This window comes from Oncorhynchus tshawytscha, linkage group LG20 (genome assembly GCF_018296145.1).
Source record: "Oncorhynchus tshawytscha isolate Ot180627B linkage group LG20, Otsh_v2.0, whole genome shotgun sequence".
Classification (NCBI taxonomy): Eukaryota; Metazoa; Chordata; class Actinopteri; order Salmoniformes; family Salmonidae; genus Oncorhynchus; species Oncorhynchus tshawytscha.
In genome coordinates this window covers 20,242,958-20,261,385 of record NC_056448.1, presented here as the reverse complement: position 1 = coordinate 20,261,385, position 18,428 = coordinate 20,242,958, and the positions used below count along the sequence as shown (strand labels likewise).

The 18,428-nt window shown below is 41.8% G+C and overlaps 1 protein-coding gene across 1 annotated transcript in view; it reads right to left on the bottom strand.

The window, feature by feature from the left end:
• LOC112219326 (astrotactin-2-like) overlaps window positions 1–18,428 on the bottom strand; it is a 407,720-nt gene that overhangs the window by 288,000 nt on the left and 101,292 nt on the right. Inside the window, exon 3 of the mRNA XM_024380472.2 lies at window positions 16,322–16,763. Coding sequence (XP_024236240.2) covers window positions 16,322–16,763 — 442 coding nt within the window. The remainder of the gene's footprint in view (window positions 1–16,321; window positions 16,764–18,428) is intronic.

The window sequence follows — 18,428 nt, the reverse complement described above, 5'->3', positions numbered from 1 at the left end:
AGTCTAGAGTGGTTTGAATCTTGAATATCAACACGAGGAAGAGGCGAGAATCACTGTATCCTACTACTCTCATCACCAATGGGAACCATCGACACGGCTGGCTAAGCTATCTTCCAGAGTGAACAACAGTCAAAGACGGGAAAGGGGAGACCCCTTTTGGACAATCAGAGCCATACAAGCATGCCACTGTTCCGACAGAGATAAAAAGCAAACGAAGGCATTCACACATAACGTTAAATACATTCATGATTTCCTGCTTCAAACGGGCAGAGGTTTGTGTGCAAAGTATATGATTGATGTGAGAATAGTTTCTAAAATGTATCAACGATAAGTGTCTCTCTTTTCTCTCTCTCTCTCTCCATGTAGTTGTGTAAAAAGCCACCATACTGTGTTAATCCACTAGGGACCTTTTTGTCATGTATTAAGTGTGTATGTTTATTTTTAGCTAGTAAATAAATAATTAAACCAATTTGTGTAGTACGTAAGGCTGGGATAAATAAGTAAGGCTGGGATTTTTTCAGATCCAAGAAGGGTTTATGATTTAATACGTTGACCGTTTTCTGGATGTAATAGGTGAAGACCTTTAGAGTTTAATTCGGGAGATGGTAACTCTTTAAACAACTGCTCTCGTGGTGCCCCAAGTGAGTTAATTGTTACATGATACATTTAAAATCGGCTAACAATTAAATATAGTTAGTTAATACGATAAATAACAGTTATCAGATTCATGAAAGTAAAGTCAGACACCTGGGATTTGGTATCCATATTACAGTATAAATTCCTTTAGCCAGACAACATAGGGTGTTCCTAATATGGATGCCATACCATCAAGAACCCTCAAACTGAGTGGGATCACATGGCAGGAACCATAACTCAATATACAATGATATGTTTTGTACCATTTTCATGACTTTACACCAAGTTACTGTGAGCTGTGAAGCATACTGAGTTCCCCCAGCTATGAAAACAATAACTTAATGTAGAAGGCTACAAAAATGACTTTACAGTGGGTAGTACAACAGTGATACTCAGGTATTACCAACACATGTAAAGTCGGAAATAAACCAGGAAATACATTATGTAAATGTCAGTATTATAGTGTGCCAATTCATCACACTCTGAGATAATTCAGTTCATGGGAATGTGCCACAAATTATAATGATTTTCCTCAATTGCATATTGAGTGAATAGGCTGGAGGAGTAAAAGAAGCAGCTTCAGACTCTCTCCTCGACCACTCTACACAACAATAAAAAAAATACAATAGCTTGTCTACAACAAGTCTCATTCAGTGTTGACTGATTGGCACAATGAGAGAGGAATGTATTGATCTGCTGTCATAGGATTAATACATTTAGAGAAAAGCTCATCATGTATAATATTGCTAAATGAAGTAGACCAAATAAGGGCATGTGGAGTCAGTAAAGCGTCCATTTTGTGACCCTCCTGTGTTCCAGTTGCTCACTGTACTGTGCTGTAGTTGAGTCCTCTGGGGAAGTTGAGGTGTGATGAGTTATACTAGGACTCATCTGTGTTCTTGACCTGCAGTTATTGTAGACACTCAACAGCTGAGAGAGAGATATCAATATGCCTTTAGATCAACACAGATATCATATATCCCATAATCATTATTATCATCATCATCACCACCACCATCTCAATAACAGTAAAACCTAATCGTTTGGCATTATCGTGCATAAGAGACCTCCCATTAACTTCTATGACTGCAAGTGAGCAAATAGTACCACCCAATCTAATGTGACATCAGTAGAGAAAAATGGCTGCCAAACTTGGCACCTCTTCGACAGCTCAGGGCAACGCTTTGATTAATATCCAATCAGGGTTGTCAACCTTCACTTTGACAAATGGTTGGGAGTTAAAATAAACTTCCCCTACTTTATTGTTGCTTCACCAGGGCATCTCTCTAACTCTACTGTACTCACTCAAGGCCAATTTACCGCGATGTGCTTTCATTATGGTAATTCACTTATGGGAACACACACACACACAAAACGTGGCTCTGAGAAAAAGTATGCAAAAGACTCTTCAAAAGGACTGCAGCATAAAAGCAATACTGCCAAAACGGTGTAAGTATGTTTTATGTGTGTGTGTGTGTGTGTGTGTGTGTGTGTGTGTGTGTGTGTGTGTGTGTGTGTGTGTGTGTGTGTGTGTGTGTGTGTGTGTGTGAGAAGTGTTAAAAGGAGTTGTGCTTGTGTGAAAACAAGGCTGATAAATTACAAAATAACATTTGCTTTAACGCATTCATCTTCGCAATTGAAAGACACATATCCCATAAACCATAAACCTACTGTACATATCTCTCCATCTCAGACTGCAATATGACAGGCCAGGATTCCACAGCACGGAGACTTTCTTAACAGCATCAATTTCGATCAATCACAACAGCAGCAATCTCCAGTGTAATATTCCTTTTATAACACTCAATAAGCATCAAATGAACAGCTGGGCCAAGTACAGTGACTGATGAGATCATTTGAAGAGTTTATTTCCAAAACGCTATATATCCATTTTCAGAAATGTTGGGAAATTAGCTTTTATTGTTTAAAGACCTTATGAAAGAGATTAGTGTGTTTTTTCACTATCTAATCATGGCATGGGGTTGTTCAATTACAGACATGTATTTGTATCTACCACTTGATGGTTTCATTTCAGAGACAAATAATCATGTTTTTTTTGCAAAACACTATATATACGCCTCACTCTGAGATAAATAAGTAGTACTGCTATGTTTTACACAGTCAAATGCAACAAATAACTACATTTTTAATAAAGAACTGTATAAATGATAAAATGATATATATATATATATATATATATATATATATATTTTGTTTTAAATAAATAATTCAATACAGTAATATGAGATATGTATGTAAAACATTTACAATTTACATTGTAGTTATTTAGCAGATGCTCTTCTCCAGAGCAGCTTAGTTGGTGAATTCATCTTAAGATAGCTAGGTGAGACAACCACATATCACAATCAAATATACAGGATACAAACATTCCATTCCAGCTAAACAATGGATATATAGCATTTTGCAATAAAACACATTGAAATTCACATTCACAAAAATCGATGAATAACAAATATGAGCACGGTAACATTTTACAAACACACGAAGGTACCACTAAGCAATCATTTTTGATTAAAAAACACAAGTGTGAAAAATGTGTGGACATAGCGTTTTGGAAATACATCTAATTCTAGGCCATGTGACTTGTGTCTGAACAGTATTTGGTATAACTCGTTGCTTACTAGCTACCTTCTTGACAGTTCAATAAGAACATGTGGGAACTAACTAGTTGTCTAATTGTTTACAAACAAATTGGTGCTGTGGCTAGCCAAAAATGACTTGTTTTGAAAGTTGGATCACCTTTGAGGCTTTAAAAGTGTTCTTACACTATGATTTTGAACATTCATAACAACTGGGAAACTTCCATGGCAGCCATTGTTGTCACCTTAGTTGGCTAAACAACTTATGAGTGAGAGGAAGCACAAGCACCACCACCAATCAGCCTACACCTGTCATTACTATGACAACTGACTTAGCCTATCAGCAAATGACTACTGTCTGAACACACAAGTCGAATCACAAGTCCCTATCTAGTGCTAAGAGCTGGGGTTCAACAATCTTTGAAGCTTTTGTATGGTATACTGTAAAATGAAGTGAGGCTAGACTGCCAATACAGTACCTATCTAATATTTGCTGTTGTAGTTAGCATGTTGCATTATGCAAAGGAGAGAGACTTTCTGACAACAATGTATTCACTGGTCGAGTCCGAGTCACGTCACAGGTCATGAAACTCGTGAGGCCAACACATAGAAACAGAATGAATAGAACAAATATTATTTTACAAGTATTACAAGACAGCTAAAGACTACTGGTTTATATGATGTATACTGTTAGTGTGATGCCTAGTTGAGCATTCTGACAGAGAGCCACAGAGCCACAGAGCCCATGCCCTATCCATAGACAATGAATTGAAAGGGACGGAAAGCCATTTGGAATCAATAGCATGCATAGATTGCATGCCGGCACAGTGGCCATGTTAGTGGATTTAAACATGGAATGTGTATAGAATGTTCCATGATGGCCGCACAAACACAATCACTGACCAACATATTTTGCAATGTTTTGTGCATCCCACATTCACAATCAACAATAATGGTAGGGCTATGTCCAAGAGAACGTAGACCTTCTCTTGGACATAGTCTAATATTGGTTCTATTCATTCTGTTTCTACGTGTTGGCCTCTACTAATGTCAGGGCCAGCCAACAATAGAGTGTAGAGTTGTGAGACAATACTACATTTCTAGAGAAGGTCACAGAGAATTCCCATTATTTAATAACAAAACATGCAGTTTAACATGTACCATCATGAATAATACATAACAGAGGGAGAAATGGGGGGAGGGTTCCGCTTCATTCAATGTTAATGGAGTGGATGGATTGTTTGGAGAGGTTCCAGACACAGACAGGTAGAGTGTACTGAGTACTGACACAGAGACATGGAGTCTAGAGAAAAGTGCTGTTAAATAGTAAACAACAACTTTATGTGGGTGGGGCCAGCCCACCTGTATCTTATTTTTACGAGTATTTCACAAGGACTAGGTGTAGGGTTAATTTAGGTCCTCAATGTGAAATTATCCAGATTAACTTTCAAAAATGCAAATTCAAGAAAAATAAAAGGAAACCGAGGCATTGCTATCATCAAAGTCATGCAGAAAAACTCTGAATGAATTGCTTTCTATCAGTTTAAGTTAGCCACTCGATGCGGATGACACTATTTGCTTAAAGCTGTGGCGATATAAAAGGACAACCGCAGTGATCAAAGGGACACTTTGATGCTTTGTGTGAAACACTGTATTTCTTCTCAACATTCCATTTAACTCAGTGGTAACCAAATAAGTGGAGCAGCATACAAAGCAGCCATGACAAATGAAGCTGAAGCCTTCGTTAATCTGCCCAATTCTTTCAATTAGCAGAAAGCCAATCAATGCAACCCTACCCGTTCCATCCCTATCATCTTAGGCATTGGGGAGGGAGGGGGAACAGTTGAGTCGGTGGTGAATTGGATGGCCTTTCATCTTTCATGCAAATGGACTACGTCTGCCTTAATGCAGGCATGCTTTCAACTGTCCCCACCTCACCGGTCATACCCACACACAGATGGGGAATGAGTGTGTCGGATAGGACTACTGAGCACCATTATCCATGTTAATTGGCCAGGCTTGTCATAGTGAGGTCCTGATTTTCTTTGTGGCCGTGGCCAGATCTCCTCCAGAGCATCTGGGGTAATTGTTAGATTGAGGACATAGAGCCAATGTTCTGTCCTGTTCTTTTTTGTGTTGTGTCTTACCAGAGGATACATTTTCCAATACCATCACCATCTGATTCGACAGCAATACATTTTGTTTATGTTGGGAGACATCATCGAACATAAATTGCTGTTATTGTAGGTACAGAGGCCAAACAATAACATAGATAGGAAAACGGAGCAATTAACTCACCATAAATCTAGGCGATGAGGCCTGAATTCACTCCGGGTCGCTCCGAGGGAGCTGCGGATGGGCATTTACGGCCGTGTTTCCTCCGTTCACTCTTCCTTTCTCTCCTTTTATTCCCCTCATCAATGTAAACACGACGCCAGTGCTGGTTGATAACTGGTGACAAACTAACGGCAGGTGATAAAGGCATTAACCCTGCCATCAGGGACGCCACAAATCAGCCAGCCATTGTCACTTATGGCATACGACTGGCATCGCCACAGAGACAAGATTCATTAGAAAGCTCAGTGTGTGACACTGGAGGCAGAACTGAGAAATACTGATTGATACAAACTGGGCCATGGATGGATGGAGGGATGGATGCTATTTTCAGTCCCCAAAGATAGAGAATCTTGTTCATTGAATTGGTTGAAGTCGTACATTCTAAGACTAATGCAAGCATCTAAGACTAATGCAAGCATTCAATAATATCCTCAATTTTCTCTGTAAGATGTAAAGGGGGAAGGCTTGCCTTAACATATCCACTTGAGAGTCTTTATTGTGGGATGGTTTGTATAGTAGCAAGTCATTTGTTCATAAGAGCTGGGTCAGCCAAACCCAGGTTGAGCTTTATTCCAATCAAAACCTTATTAGATACTAAACAACAGATACCTTGAATTCCGTTGTTAACAGCATTTGGATTAGACATACTGTACATGTTCTGAACTTTGGATACCAATAGATATTACATGAATATCTTCCAATGTTACGAAATATAATGTGAAACCTAAAATGCGGTTTAAGTTAACGCTGCGCCTCAGGCAGTTACAGCCTGTTTTGGAACCGTGCTTTTGGAAATGTTGAGACAAGAGAAGTGGAAATAGTGGCTATAATGTATATGAAAGGCATACATTAGCCAGCTGGAGAATTACATAAGCAATTTTCTATGGGCAGGAAATTAAATCTAGCCTAAATAACCCAATATAATCAGGAGTTAGCGCCAGATCATTTGTATGACAACAGAAAATTATACAGGGCTATTTTGGAGAGTACATCCACCTGTTGCCTTAATCGGTGTGCCAAAAAATGATTGAAATGAGAGAAAGAAAACCAGGCATTTTCCCTTTGATAAAAAATGAGGGTAGAGAAAATATGTGTCTATCTTTGATATAAATGTTCTGGTTTGTAGAGAGATTGCAGCGGGTCGTGTGGAAGTTTATGACCTGCTACCCTAAAGGCATGGATATAAGACAGGAAACATATCCCTGTTTGTGACATTCGTGTCAAACCCCCATTGATGTGAAAATTGAGTGCAATTCTCCTGTTGACATCAATGCATGATTCATGGCCCATTTGTCTACAATTTAAGAAGATGATGCAAGACAGAAGACATCATGATGAGAATATAAACCTGCGGACAGGGGGTGTTTAGTTTACTTGATCTTCCATGAGATCTGAGGCCATGACATGACTGACTCTCTCTCTCGCTCTTCCCCGCTCTATTCATTTGTAGTGGTGGGAGTTTTATGTTCATTTATTTACTTGTGTAAACTGTATGTGTGTGGATGCATGAACGTTTGTGTGTGTAACTATGTGTAAAGCTCCTCACAGTTTCAACCATCATTTCAAAAGGGACCACCTGTTGAGATAATACAAGCCGGGGAAGTTATTTCACTTGACAGGCAGCAAATGCATCAGACAGGGGCCCAGCCAAGGTGCCATTAGCAGTGTTTGTGAAGTCCCACGGAGCCTGGGTAACTGGCTCGTCAGGAAGTCCCTGTACAAGTGGCCCGCATTGCTCTGCTACAGGTGATTGTACATTGGGTGGGATATAAAGGACAGAAATCTCTTTCCTGGTGTACAGTATACACCCTGACACATATCCCTCCGAGCTCATTACCAATCTTGGGACCCTGGGACTGAACACCTCCCTCTGCAACTGGATCCTGGACTTTCTGATTGGCTACCCTCAGGTGGTGAGGGTAGGTAACAACATATCTGCCAGGCTGACCCTCAACATGGTGGCCCCACAGGGAGTAAATGATTCCCCTCATTTACTCCCTGTTCACCCATGACTGTGTGGCCACGCAGAACTCCAACACCATCATCAAGTTTGCTGACTACACGATGTGGTAGGCCTCGTCACCGACGATGATGAGACAGCCTACCCGGAGGTCAGGGAACTGGCAGTGTGGTGCCAGGATCAAGACCTTTCCCTCAACGTCAGCAAGACAAAAGAGCTGATAGTGGACTACAGAAAACGGTGGGATGAGCAGGCCCCCCATCCACATCAACAGGGCTGTAGCGGAGCGGGGTGAGAGCTTCAACTTCCTCTGTGTTTCACACCAGAACAGTTGTGAAGAAGGCACGACAACGCCACTTTATGGCCGCTCATGCCCTCAAAAAGTTATACAGCTACACCATTGAGAGCATCTTGACTGGCTGCATCACTGCTTGGTATGGCAACTGCACCACCCTCGATCACAAGTTGCTAGTGGTGCGGAGCGCCAAGTCGAGGACCAAAAGTCTCCTTAACAGCTTGTACCCCCAAGCCATAAGTGTGCTGAACTATTAATCAAAGGGCTACCAGGACTATTTGCATTGACCCTTTTATGCACGGACTCTCTTGCACTGATTCCATGGACACCCACTGGACTCTAATCACACACTAACATGGTGCAGCTGTATAACCTTTTGAGGATCTGGGGACCTGTGCCAAATCTTTTCAGTCTCCTGAGGGCACAAAGGTGTTGCCGTGCCCTCTTCACAACTGTCTTGGTGTGTTTGGACCATGACAGTTCATTGGTAATGTGGACACCAAGGAACTTGAAACTCTCGACCCGCTGCACTTCAGCATCGTCTATGCAAATGGGGGACTGTTCAGCCCTCCTTTTCCTGTGGCCCATGATCAGCTCCTTTATCTTGCTCACATTGAGAGAGAGGTTGTTGTCCTGGCACCACACTGCCAGGTCTCTGACCTCCTCCATATAGGCTGTCTCATCGTTGTCGGTGATCAGGCCTACCTCTGTTGTGTCATCAGCAAACTTAATGATGGTGTTGGAGTCATGCTTGGCCAGCAGTCATGGATGAAGAGGGAGTACAGGAGGGGAGGGTTTGTCTGAGGGCATAGCAGGATTTTTGTAAACATCCGGATTAGTATCCCGCTCCTTGAAAGCGACAGCTCTAGACTTTAGCTCGGCACGGGTATTGACTGTAATCCATGTCTTCTGGTTGGGATATGTACCAGGACTAGGATTTGCCACTGTGGGGACGACGTCATCGATGCACATATTGATGAAGCCGGTGACTGAGGTGCTATACTCCTCAATGCCATTGGATGAATCCTGGAACACATTCCAGTTTGTGCTACCAAAACAGTCCTGTAACGTAGCATCCTCGCCATCTGACCACTTCCGTACTGAGCGAGTCACTGGTACTTCCTGCTTTAGTTTTTGCTTAAGCAGGAATCAGGAGTATAGAATTATGGTCAGATTTGCCAAATGGAGGGCAAGGGAGAGCTTTGTATGCATCTCTGTGTGTGGAGTAAAGGTGGTCTAGAGTTTTTTTCCCTCTGGCTGCACATGTGACATGTTGGTAGAAATTAGGTAAAAATGTATTTATGTTTAAGTGTTTGCTTATGGCCTTATACAGCTTGAGTGCGGTCTTAGTGCCAGCATCGGTTTGTGGTGGTAAATAGATGGCTACGAATAATATAGATGAGTACTCACTTGGTAGATAGTGTGGTCTAGAGCTTATCATGAGATACTCTACCTCAGGCAAGCAATACCTCGAGACTTGTTTAATATTAGACATTGCGCACCAGCAGTTATTGACAAATATACACCCCCCCCCTCATCTTGTCCTCATCCTGCCGACGCACAGAGAAGCCAGCCAGCTATATATTATCCGTGTCGTCGTTTAGCCACATCTCGGTGAAACATAAGATGTTACAGTTTTTAAGGTCTCGTTGGTAGGATATTCTTAAATATTGATTGTCTAGTTCGTTTTCTAATGATTGCACGTTGGCCAATAACATGGTGGGTAGTGGTAGTTTACCTACTTGTCGGCAAATTCTTACAAGGCACCCCACTCTCCTCACCCTTTTTCTCAGTCTTTTCTTCACACGGATGACGGGGATTTGGGCATCGTCTTGACAAAGCAGTATATCCTACACATTGGACTCATTAAGGAAAAAACATTTGTCCAGTTCGAGGTGAGTAATCGCTGTTCTGATGCCCAAAAGCTATTTTCGGTCATAATAGACGGTAGCAGCAACATTATGTATAAAATGAGTTACAAACAATGTGAAAATACACACAAAATAGCACAGTTGGTTAAGAGCCCGTAAAACAGCAGACATCCCCATTATCATAGTTAGCATTTCACGGTAAAGTCTACACCTGTTGTATTCGGCACAAGTGACAAATACTTTTATATTTGATTTGATCCTCTTCAGTACACACAGCTCAATTATGAATTTTCTAAAATGTTTTCTTGGTGCAGAGCAAACAACATGATTCAATACGAGTGGGAATGTAAATACACAAGAAGAAAAAAAATGATAATTGAAAAGTGTTTTGCCACTGCCACGATAATTCACAGAGCCAATAAACTGTGATATTCTAGTTCTTATTTCTGGTTAGAAATTAATCAACTAATTCAGTGTAGCCAAGCGGATGGCTTTAACTGCGAGTGATGTAACGTAAGTGGCGGAAACATCTCAAGTAAATTAAGAGCAAAGGGTGGTCCTCACTGGAGGGGGTGGAGAGATGGGTGCCAGTGGGGGCTGATGGTAATTGCGGTCCTAGAGGCCGTCACATGCTCAACGAGGTCCCTGGCACGGTGCTGAGTATGTGGCACCTGATTTATGGAACGCCGCTGCCCACCATGTGCCCAGTGCACCAGAGACCCACTGAATAACCACATGACAGGCCTCATTTGTTTGTAGGCCCTGAGTAAAGATTCAGCCACACATAGGAACCTGTGAGGCATGCGCCATAATGACTCCAGATAGGACTATTCAGCAGGCTGAGAATGAGGTCATCTGTCAGCTGAGACAGACAGATAAAGAAACGCCTGGTATTTGGAGACCTTTGGGAGGTGCGCTGATAACAGGTAGAGAGAGTTAATCGGCTCTGTATTCAAATTATATGGCTTTGTAGGGGAGAGCGGGTGAAAGCATCCACATAAATGATTGTTGTAAATGGCTCATTATTAGACATGCTTGGAGGTTGGTGTTATGGGAGAAGGACGCTTCAGTATTTAGGGCCAGGAGTTTGTCCTACATTGTGACCTGACCATGGAAAACTCCAGGCCCCAGTTAAGGGCTATATCTACATATAAACTATATGGCTGAAAAGTCTTTACACTTTCCAATACAGCCTAAGGGGAAACAAATCTAAACTAACTAGCACATATTCTATTCTAAAATCCATTATGCACAGAATGACAAGAAGGAGACGACAATTATTTTTCTCCCTATGAAAAGCCTTTGATGTCAATTAAAACCAGTGTCCCAGACCTCCCCTTAGTAGCTTGTGCCCTGTAGCTGCTCATCCCATTGTGTGGTGACAATACCTTACAGCTAGTGATTAACATAAGGACAGGTTTGTAAAAGCAGCCAATACCAGCATTCTTCCGTCTCTCCTCTCTTCCTTCACTCTCCCTCTCAGTCTCTCTCAGGGGAGTCAAACTGAATTAACCTCCAACCTGTCTCCTTGTTGCACGATTAAATTACATTTTTCTGCAGTTTATAAACAGGCCAAGCTTGAAGACCTTGTTTTATTTTACTGGCTGCGAAATGAGAAGATGGAGAATGAAGGGAAAATGGGGTGAGTGGCTAATCTCTCAGAGAGCAGGTTTCAAGTGTCAGGAGTTTGTTTGTTTTTGGAACAAGATGGCACTAGACAATGCAAGTGTTCATCTTTGTTCATGGGTATTTAATTCAGCCCATAAAGATAGCAGCAAAAAAGACAGAGCTGAAAAAATTAAGAAATCCCCCCCCCCTGTTGATTTCCACAGAGTAAAAAATGTCACACACAAGGTCATGATGCAAATATCCCCAGCTTTGAATTAATTGAGGCGATTACTTATGCAAGCTAGCCGGCCGTATGGTGGATGTGTTTACGCGGAGCTGAACCTGCGCCAAGAGGATCCACTTAATGATTTATTCAAGGAAAAGGATTGTCTGTATCGCTTTGAGATATATACGGAGCATCATTAAGCAAAATCTGGAGGGAGATATTATACACTACATGACCAAAAGTATGTGGACATCTGCTCGTTGATCATCTGATTCAAAACTCATGTACATTAATATGGATTTGGTCCCCCGATGGACAACCATCTCTGCAGCACAATCAGGTATTTATGGTAGAGTAGCCAGATGGAAGCCACTCGTCAGTAAAAGGCACATGACAGCCCGCTCGGAGTTTGCCAAAAGGCACTTAAAGACTCACAGACCATGAGAAACAAGATTCTCTGGTCTGATGAAACCAACATTGAACTCTTTGGCCTGAATGCCAAGCGTCACATCTGGAGGAAACCTGGCACTATCAAATGGTGAAGCATGGTGGTGGCAGCGGCATGCTGTGGTAATGTTTTTCAGCAGCAGGGACTCGGGGACTAGTCAGGATCGAGGGAAAGATGAACAGGGGAAAGTACAGAGACTTCCTTGATGAAAACCTCCAGAGTGCTCAGGACCTCAGACTGGGGCAAAGGTTGAAATTCCAACAGGACAACAACCCTAAGCACACAGCCAAGACAACACAGGAGTTGCTTTGGGATAAGTCTCTGAAGGTCCTGGACCTAAACCTGATCAAAAATCTCTGGAGAGACCTGAAAATAGCTGTGCAGTGACGCTCCCCATCCAACCTGACAGAGCTTGAGAGGATCTGCAGAGAAGAATGAGAGAAACTCCAAAAAATACAGATGTGCCAAGCATGTAGTGTCATACCCAAGAAAACCTAAGGCTGAAATCACTGCCAAAGGTGCTTCAACAAAGTACTGAGTAAAGGGTCTGAATACTTATGTAAATGTGATATTTTAGTCTTTACATTTGTAATACATTTGCAAAAATGTCTAAAAACCTGTTTTCGCTTTGTCATTATGGGGTATTGTCTGTTGATTGATGAGGATAAAAAAACATTAGTCCATTTTAGAATAAGGCTGTTCAGTAACAAAATGTGGAAAAAGATAAGGGGTCTGAATTCTTTCCGAATGCACTGTATAGTGTATCATAGTGTTATACTCGACCAAGGACATTCCTAACATAGCACTTTCAAAACACTTTTACAAGAGAGAAAATGTGCTCTTTGATTATCAAGATAAGCAATGATTTCTTCATGCAACTAATAATTCCCTGTGATTCTTCATATCAGTCCTTAAATTATTCAATCAAGCCAAACATTGAAGCCATTTGAAAACATTTTACTACTATTTAAAGAATAAAAATGATAATATCCATGCACATTTTCAATGACATTACATTTTCAGTCGCATGACACTTGACCCTCATATGCACAGCAATCTAGCCCTACTGTTGTTGGCTTGACAGAGCACACCTCCCTCCATTGACACTGAAAACTTGGATCACTAAAGCTTTACCCTTTCTGCTACAGCTGAATAATGCAAAGTTCCTTTCCCAAAAGAAAATGTATCACATAAATAAACAACATTAAATTAAAGCATGGCTGTGTCCTGATCCTTCTCTTCTCACCGGGAAAAGTGTTGTGGGTTCAGGAAGTGGATAAATTGCTTTTTGCTGAATGATAAATACAAGTAGAGACAGGAGGGCAGCTCTAGGAAACAAGATGTTAAACTTTGTCATGCATAATTTAACATGACATGAATAGCGTTCAGACTAAAAAGCCACCGTTGCAATCTGCCATCCCTCAATTATTAAAGATGAACATTCCTGAGGTGCAGTTTGGGGTTCAACGTGGATAGTGTAATCTACAGCTATTAGAGTGACCTGCAGTCACCAGAATTAACTTTCTTTCAACACTTTGTTCTAACAAAAACAAAATATAGGACTCCTCTTCCAGGAGTATACACACTGGACAGTGTTTAGTGAGGGTCAATGAGTTTCTCATCAACTAACCCCCATTCGTAAGTGACCAGACCAATGTCAATGACCTCTTCCACTTGTAGTCATTACCTGTGGGTGACAGACAGATGAAGGGTAAATGGCTATGGTCAGACAAGGGAACAAACTATGGATAACAGATTCACCCAGGATACATTTTCTAACATGGCATTTACCAAGGGGATGGAGATGGAGTTTTAGAAGAAAACACAAAATACTTTTGGTAAATTTCTACTTTTTGAGATAACCTGTCATAAAATAGTAACAGTGATAGGTCAAATCAGTTGTGTGTAGTATATTTTAAGTGTAACATATAGTCCCCCCTCAATACATCAGGGCATAGACTCTACAAGGTTTTGAAAGCATTCCACAGGGATGATGGCCCATGTTGACGCCAATGCTACCCACAGTTGTGTCAAATTGGCAGCTGGATGTCCTGTGGGAAGTGGAACATTCTTGATACACACGGGAAACTGTGAAAAATCCTGCAGCGTTGCAGTTCTTCACACAGACCAGTGCAGCTGGCACCTAGTACCATACCCCTTTCAAGGGCACTTACATCTTTTGTCTTGCCCATTCACCCTCTAAATGGCACACATACACAATCCATGTCTCAAGGCTTACAAATCCTTATTTAACCTGTCTCCTCCCCTTCATACATTTACATTTGACTAATTTAGCTGAATGTCTTATCCAGAGCGACTTATAGTAGAATGCATACACTTTCATCCACACTGGTCCTGTGGGCATCGAATCCACAACCCTGTGCCATGTTGCAAGTGCCATATTCTATCAACGGAGCCAAACAGGACAGTCCACTGACAGTACACTGATTGAAGTGGATTTAACAAGTGACATCAATAAAGGATCATAGCTTTCACCTAGATTCACATGGTCAGTCTATGTCATGGAAAGAGCAGGTGTCCACCCTTGCAGTTTTCTTAAATACACCTTATTTCATCTAAAATAACATGGGTGCAGAAATTGGTCTCCACACATTGTTATTGGATTTTCAATATTGCAGAAGCAATTTTGCTGGTTTACAATTTTAATTTAGAGAAGAAAAACAAATGACATGGACAAAGTTATAGCAACCAGGAGCTAATACTTGGTTGCACAGCCTTTTGGCCAAGATAACAACAATGTTTTGTAGCCATCAATGAGGTTGCTGCACCTTTCTACTGGGTGTTGGCCCACTCTGCAGCTACAAACTGCTCCAAGTCTGCAATGTTTGAGGGGTGCCCTCAATCAAATACTGTTTTCAGATCTCGCCATAGGTTTTCAATGAGGTTTTAGATCTGGACTCAATGCTGTCCACTCCAGGTTTTTGGACCCTGGGTTGAATATCCAAAAAGCAGGATGATGTTTGTCATAATCTTGCCCTGGAGGCAGAAGTAAGGGATTTCTGCTAGACGGGCCAGCTGCAAAGTCAAAATTGGCTATATCGTAAAAAATCCTGACCTTTTTGTTGTTGTTGCTTTTTGTTCTTAATTTAATGTTAGAGCTAGGCATTAGGGTTAGCAGTGTGGTTAAGGTTACAGTCAAGGTTCGGGTGAGGTTTAAAATCAGCTAGAGACCACTCTGCTGAGCTGCCTCCAGGGCAAGATTCATGCCAATAAATGCCAATCTGCCTCCAAAAACAATGATAATTTGATTCATTCACGATGCCTTACACATGTTCAAGGCCACCAGTACAAGAGGCAGAAAAGCAACCCCTCAGCATGTTATTTTCTTTAAATGCTTAATTTGGTCATTGGAGACCCCACACTGCTGAAAGAGACAAGAAACCTTGATTGAACTTTGTTTGCAAAACCACCTAAATAAGACTAAATGTTCTGTGGATCGTTTTAAGAGCTCTTGGGAATAAAAATCAGCTCTAATGTTTACCAAAAAACTAAATGAAGCATTCAAAGAAAAGAACACCCTACCTACAATCAAACGGGGGAGGTTCTATAATGGGCCTTGAGCGTGTGCAAGACATCATTTATCAGCATATTATCAAGGTGATTTGGAGTCCAATATTCAACCCAGTGTCCAAAAACTGGGTATTTGTCAAAGGTTGTGGCTCTTCCATTGACCCAAAACACAACGCTAGACTGCTCGAGTGGCAACTATTGAATCCAGATCTGAATCTCATCAAAACAATATGGTGAGATCTATAATAATAATACATATATTCTTTTAACAGCAGTTGGTGGAGGGCACCCAACAAATATTTCAAAATTAGAGCCGTTTGCAGCTGAAGTATGGGCTAAACTTCCAGTAGAAAGATGCAGCAAGTTCATTGATGGCTATAAGAAGCACCTCAGCAATTATCCTCTTTCTTTTACCTTTGTTTAACTAGGCAAGTCAATTAAGAACACAATATTATTTTCAATGACAGCCCAGGAACAGTGGGTTAACTGCCTTGTTCAGGGGCAGAACAACAACTCTGGGATTCAATCTTGCAACCTTTCGGTTACTAGTCCAACGCTCTAACCACTAGGCTACCTGCCGCCCCACAGTCTTGGCTGAAGGCTGTGCAAGTAAAATATAAGGAGTGCATAGGGATTAATAGGTGGAGGATGTCACCAAAAATGGTTGCTTTTCAATAAAAATAAATAAATAAAAATATTTAACAGAAATATAGGATATTCTCATTCTCATTCTCTCAAAAATACTGTGACTTTTCTCTAGTCTAGTCAGTGGACTACAGTGGACTATTACATACTACAGTGGTACCCACCTCTTTTATCCAGACTGTGTTGGAGGCTGTCCTCCCCCTTCCTCAGGCTGTCAGTGTGCTGGTTGTGGGTATGTGTCCCCTGGCTGGGCCCATACTCATCCAGGCCCTGGACTTTCCCATCAATCAGCTGGTTGTGGACCTGGTTGGGTGTGGAGGTGTGTGTGTGACCCATCTGATCGTCCTCATCACAGTCGTAGTCATCCAGTATGGGGGTCTCCCGGATGGGCATGCCGATGACAGAGCTGTGCTGTAGCTGGCGGGACCCCCGGAAGCTGTCCCTACCCTGGGGTCCCAGCAGCACAGAGGGGATGTAGTGGATCTCATGGGTGGCCTCGGTGCTGGCGCTCTTCTGGGGGATGCGCCGGCGCTTGCACCAGCGGTGACGGGTGTAAAGCACCAGTGTGAAGAGAAGAATGAGGAGGAGGAGAGCGATCAGGCCTCCCTGGAAGAAAGAGGGAGAGAGAGTGAGACATACAAACACATATACAAGCACACAGACACTTACACAAACAACACTGACAGCGAGCCAGGCAGTGGTTTTAACATGCCAGTGTTCTAGTCAGAGTGAGTCAGTCCCACAGCCCTAGGGTTTACACATGCCAATGCGATAAGGTTGTTAGCCTAACTCGCCCCATCTCCGTCTCCAAGCCATAGCATTCCCCTCAAAGCCTGCTCATGCAAATTCACCGTGACACATCCATTGCTCCATGGTTTGTACCATTTCATGCCATCACAGACACATCAAAGACTCTCTGGCAGCCAAGCTGAGAGTGAAAAGCACACTTAATCCATACACATACAGTCACTGTGTATGGGCCATAGACTAATAGAGCTGACATATTCCAAGATTAACTGACAATTCTTCACCGTAGTGGTCAACGGAAAGTATCCGGTGAGAATCTGAAAAATTGTGACGACCTTAAGGCCATCCATCCTCTATTGCAGTCAGACACCATTTTTTGGGACGCTATACCTGCCAGCCATTCTCTGTGCCTACTGTATAATACAGTGTATAAGAGCAGATAGGGTTATTCATCAAAACATTTAAAATTCTATCTTCATGAGGAAAAACAAACCACTCTCAAATGAGAAACTAATGCACTGCTGGGTGGCCATAATCAAACCATGGAGAGGTGGGTAACTCCTAAGAGAGGAACGTCCTCCGGAGAATGGGAGAGCAGCTTCTGGGAAATACACTCCCCGCCTGAAACAAAGTCGCCCGGCAACAACAACAGATGAGAGAGCTACTGTTTCATAAAACTTAGAGGACACCAGAGGAACATTTTGAACTTTTCAGAATTTTTTTTTTTTAAAGGATTGTGTAGAGGTGCAGTTGAGACTGGCAATGCAATATTTGAAACATAACGAAATAATAGACAAAAACGTTAGCAAGCAAACAATAATGATCATAGCTGTAAAAGAAAATAGAATTCAAATGTAAAATTAGTCTGGTAAGAAAAGTGAATCTTTTAGCACTCTCTTTCATTATAACAAAAGCCATGTAAATTCACAATGTTTCCATGAGGGAGATGTGGTTTTCATTCATCTTAAGACCCTACAAATCGCTGATGCTTTAGTCTGAAGTCACTCCACAGGGAGGAGAAAGACTGGGAGCCGGAGGATTCAAATCCCTCTCAATCTCTTTCTTTTTTTTGTCAATGTCTTTCTCTCCCTCCCGTCATCACTCACTTTTGCTCTCACTTCAGCTTTCTTTTCCTTGAGCCATCTGCCTTACATCTCTCTCTATCTCTCTCTCTGGCCCCCTGTCCCTCTCCCTCCCTCCCCCCTCCCTCACAGATTACCACCTACTCATATGGTGTATTACTGGCCACAAACTCAGCCGTGACATTTGTTCAACATCCTTTAGAATCAATTAAGAATAAATACATTAACAAATGACAGCGAGTTAAAACCATCTGGCAGAATTGAATATGTAACCAAGTCGCTACATCAATTTTTTTCCCTCAGTGGCTATCATCGACATGCTGAAAGCCATTATCCATGTATTCTATAGTGAATAGGGATGAGTGGATCAAAATGATGTGTAGCATCAAAGTGTTGTACAACTGACATCAGATTACCCATGCCATTATGCTCTGCTGAAGAG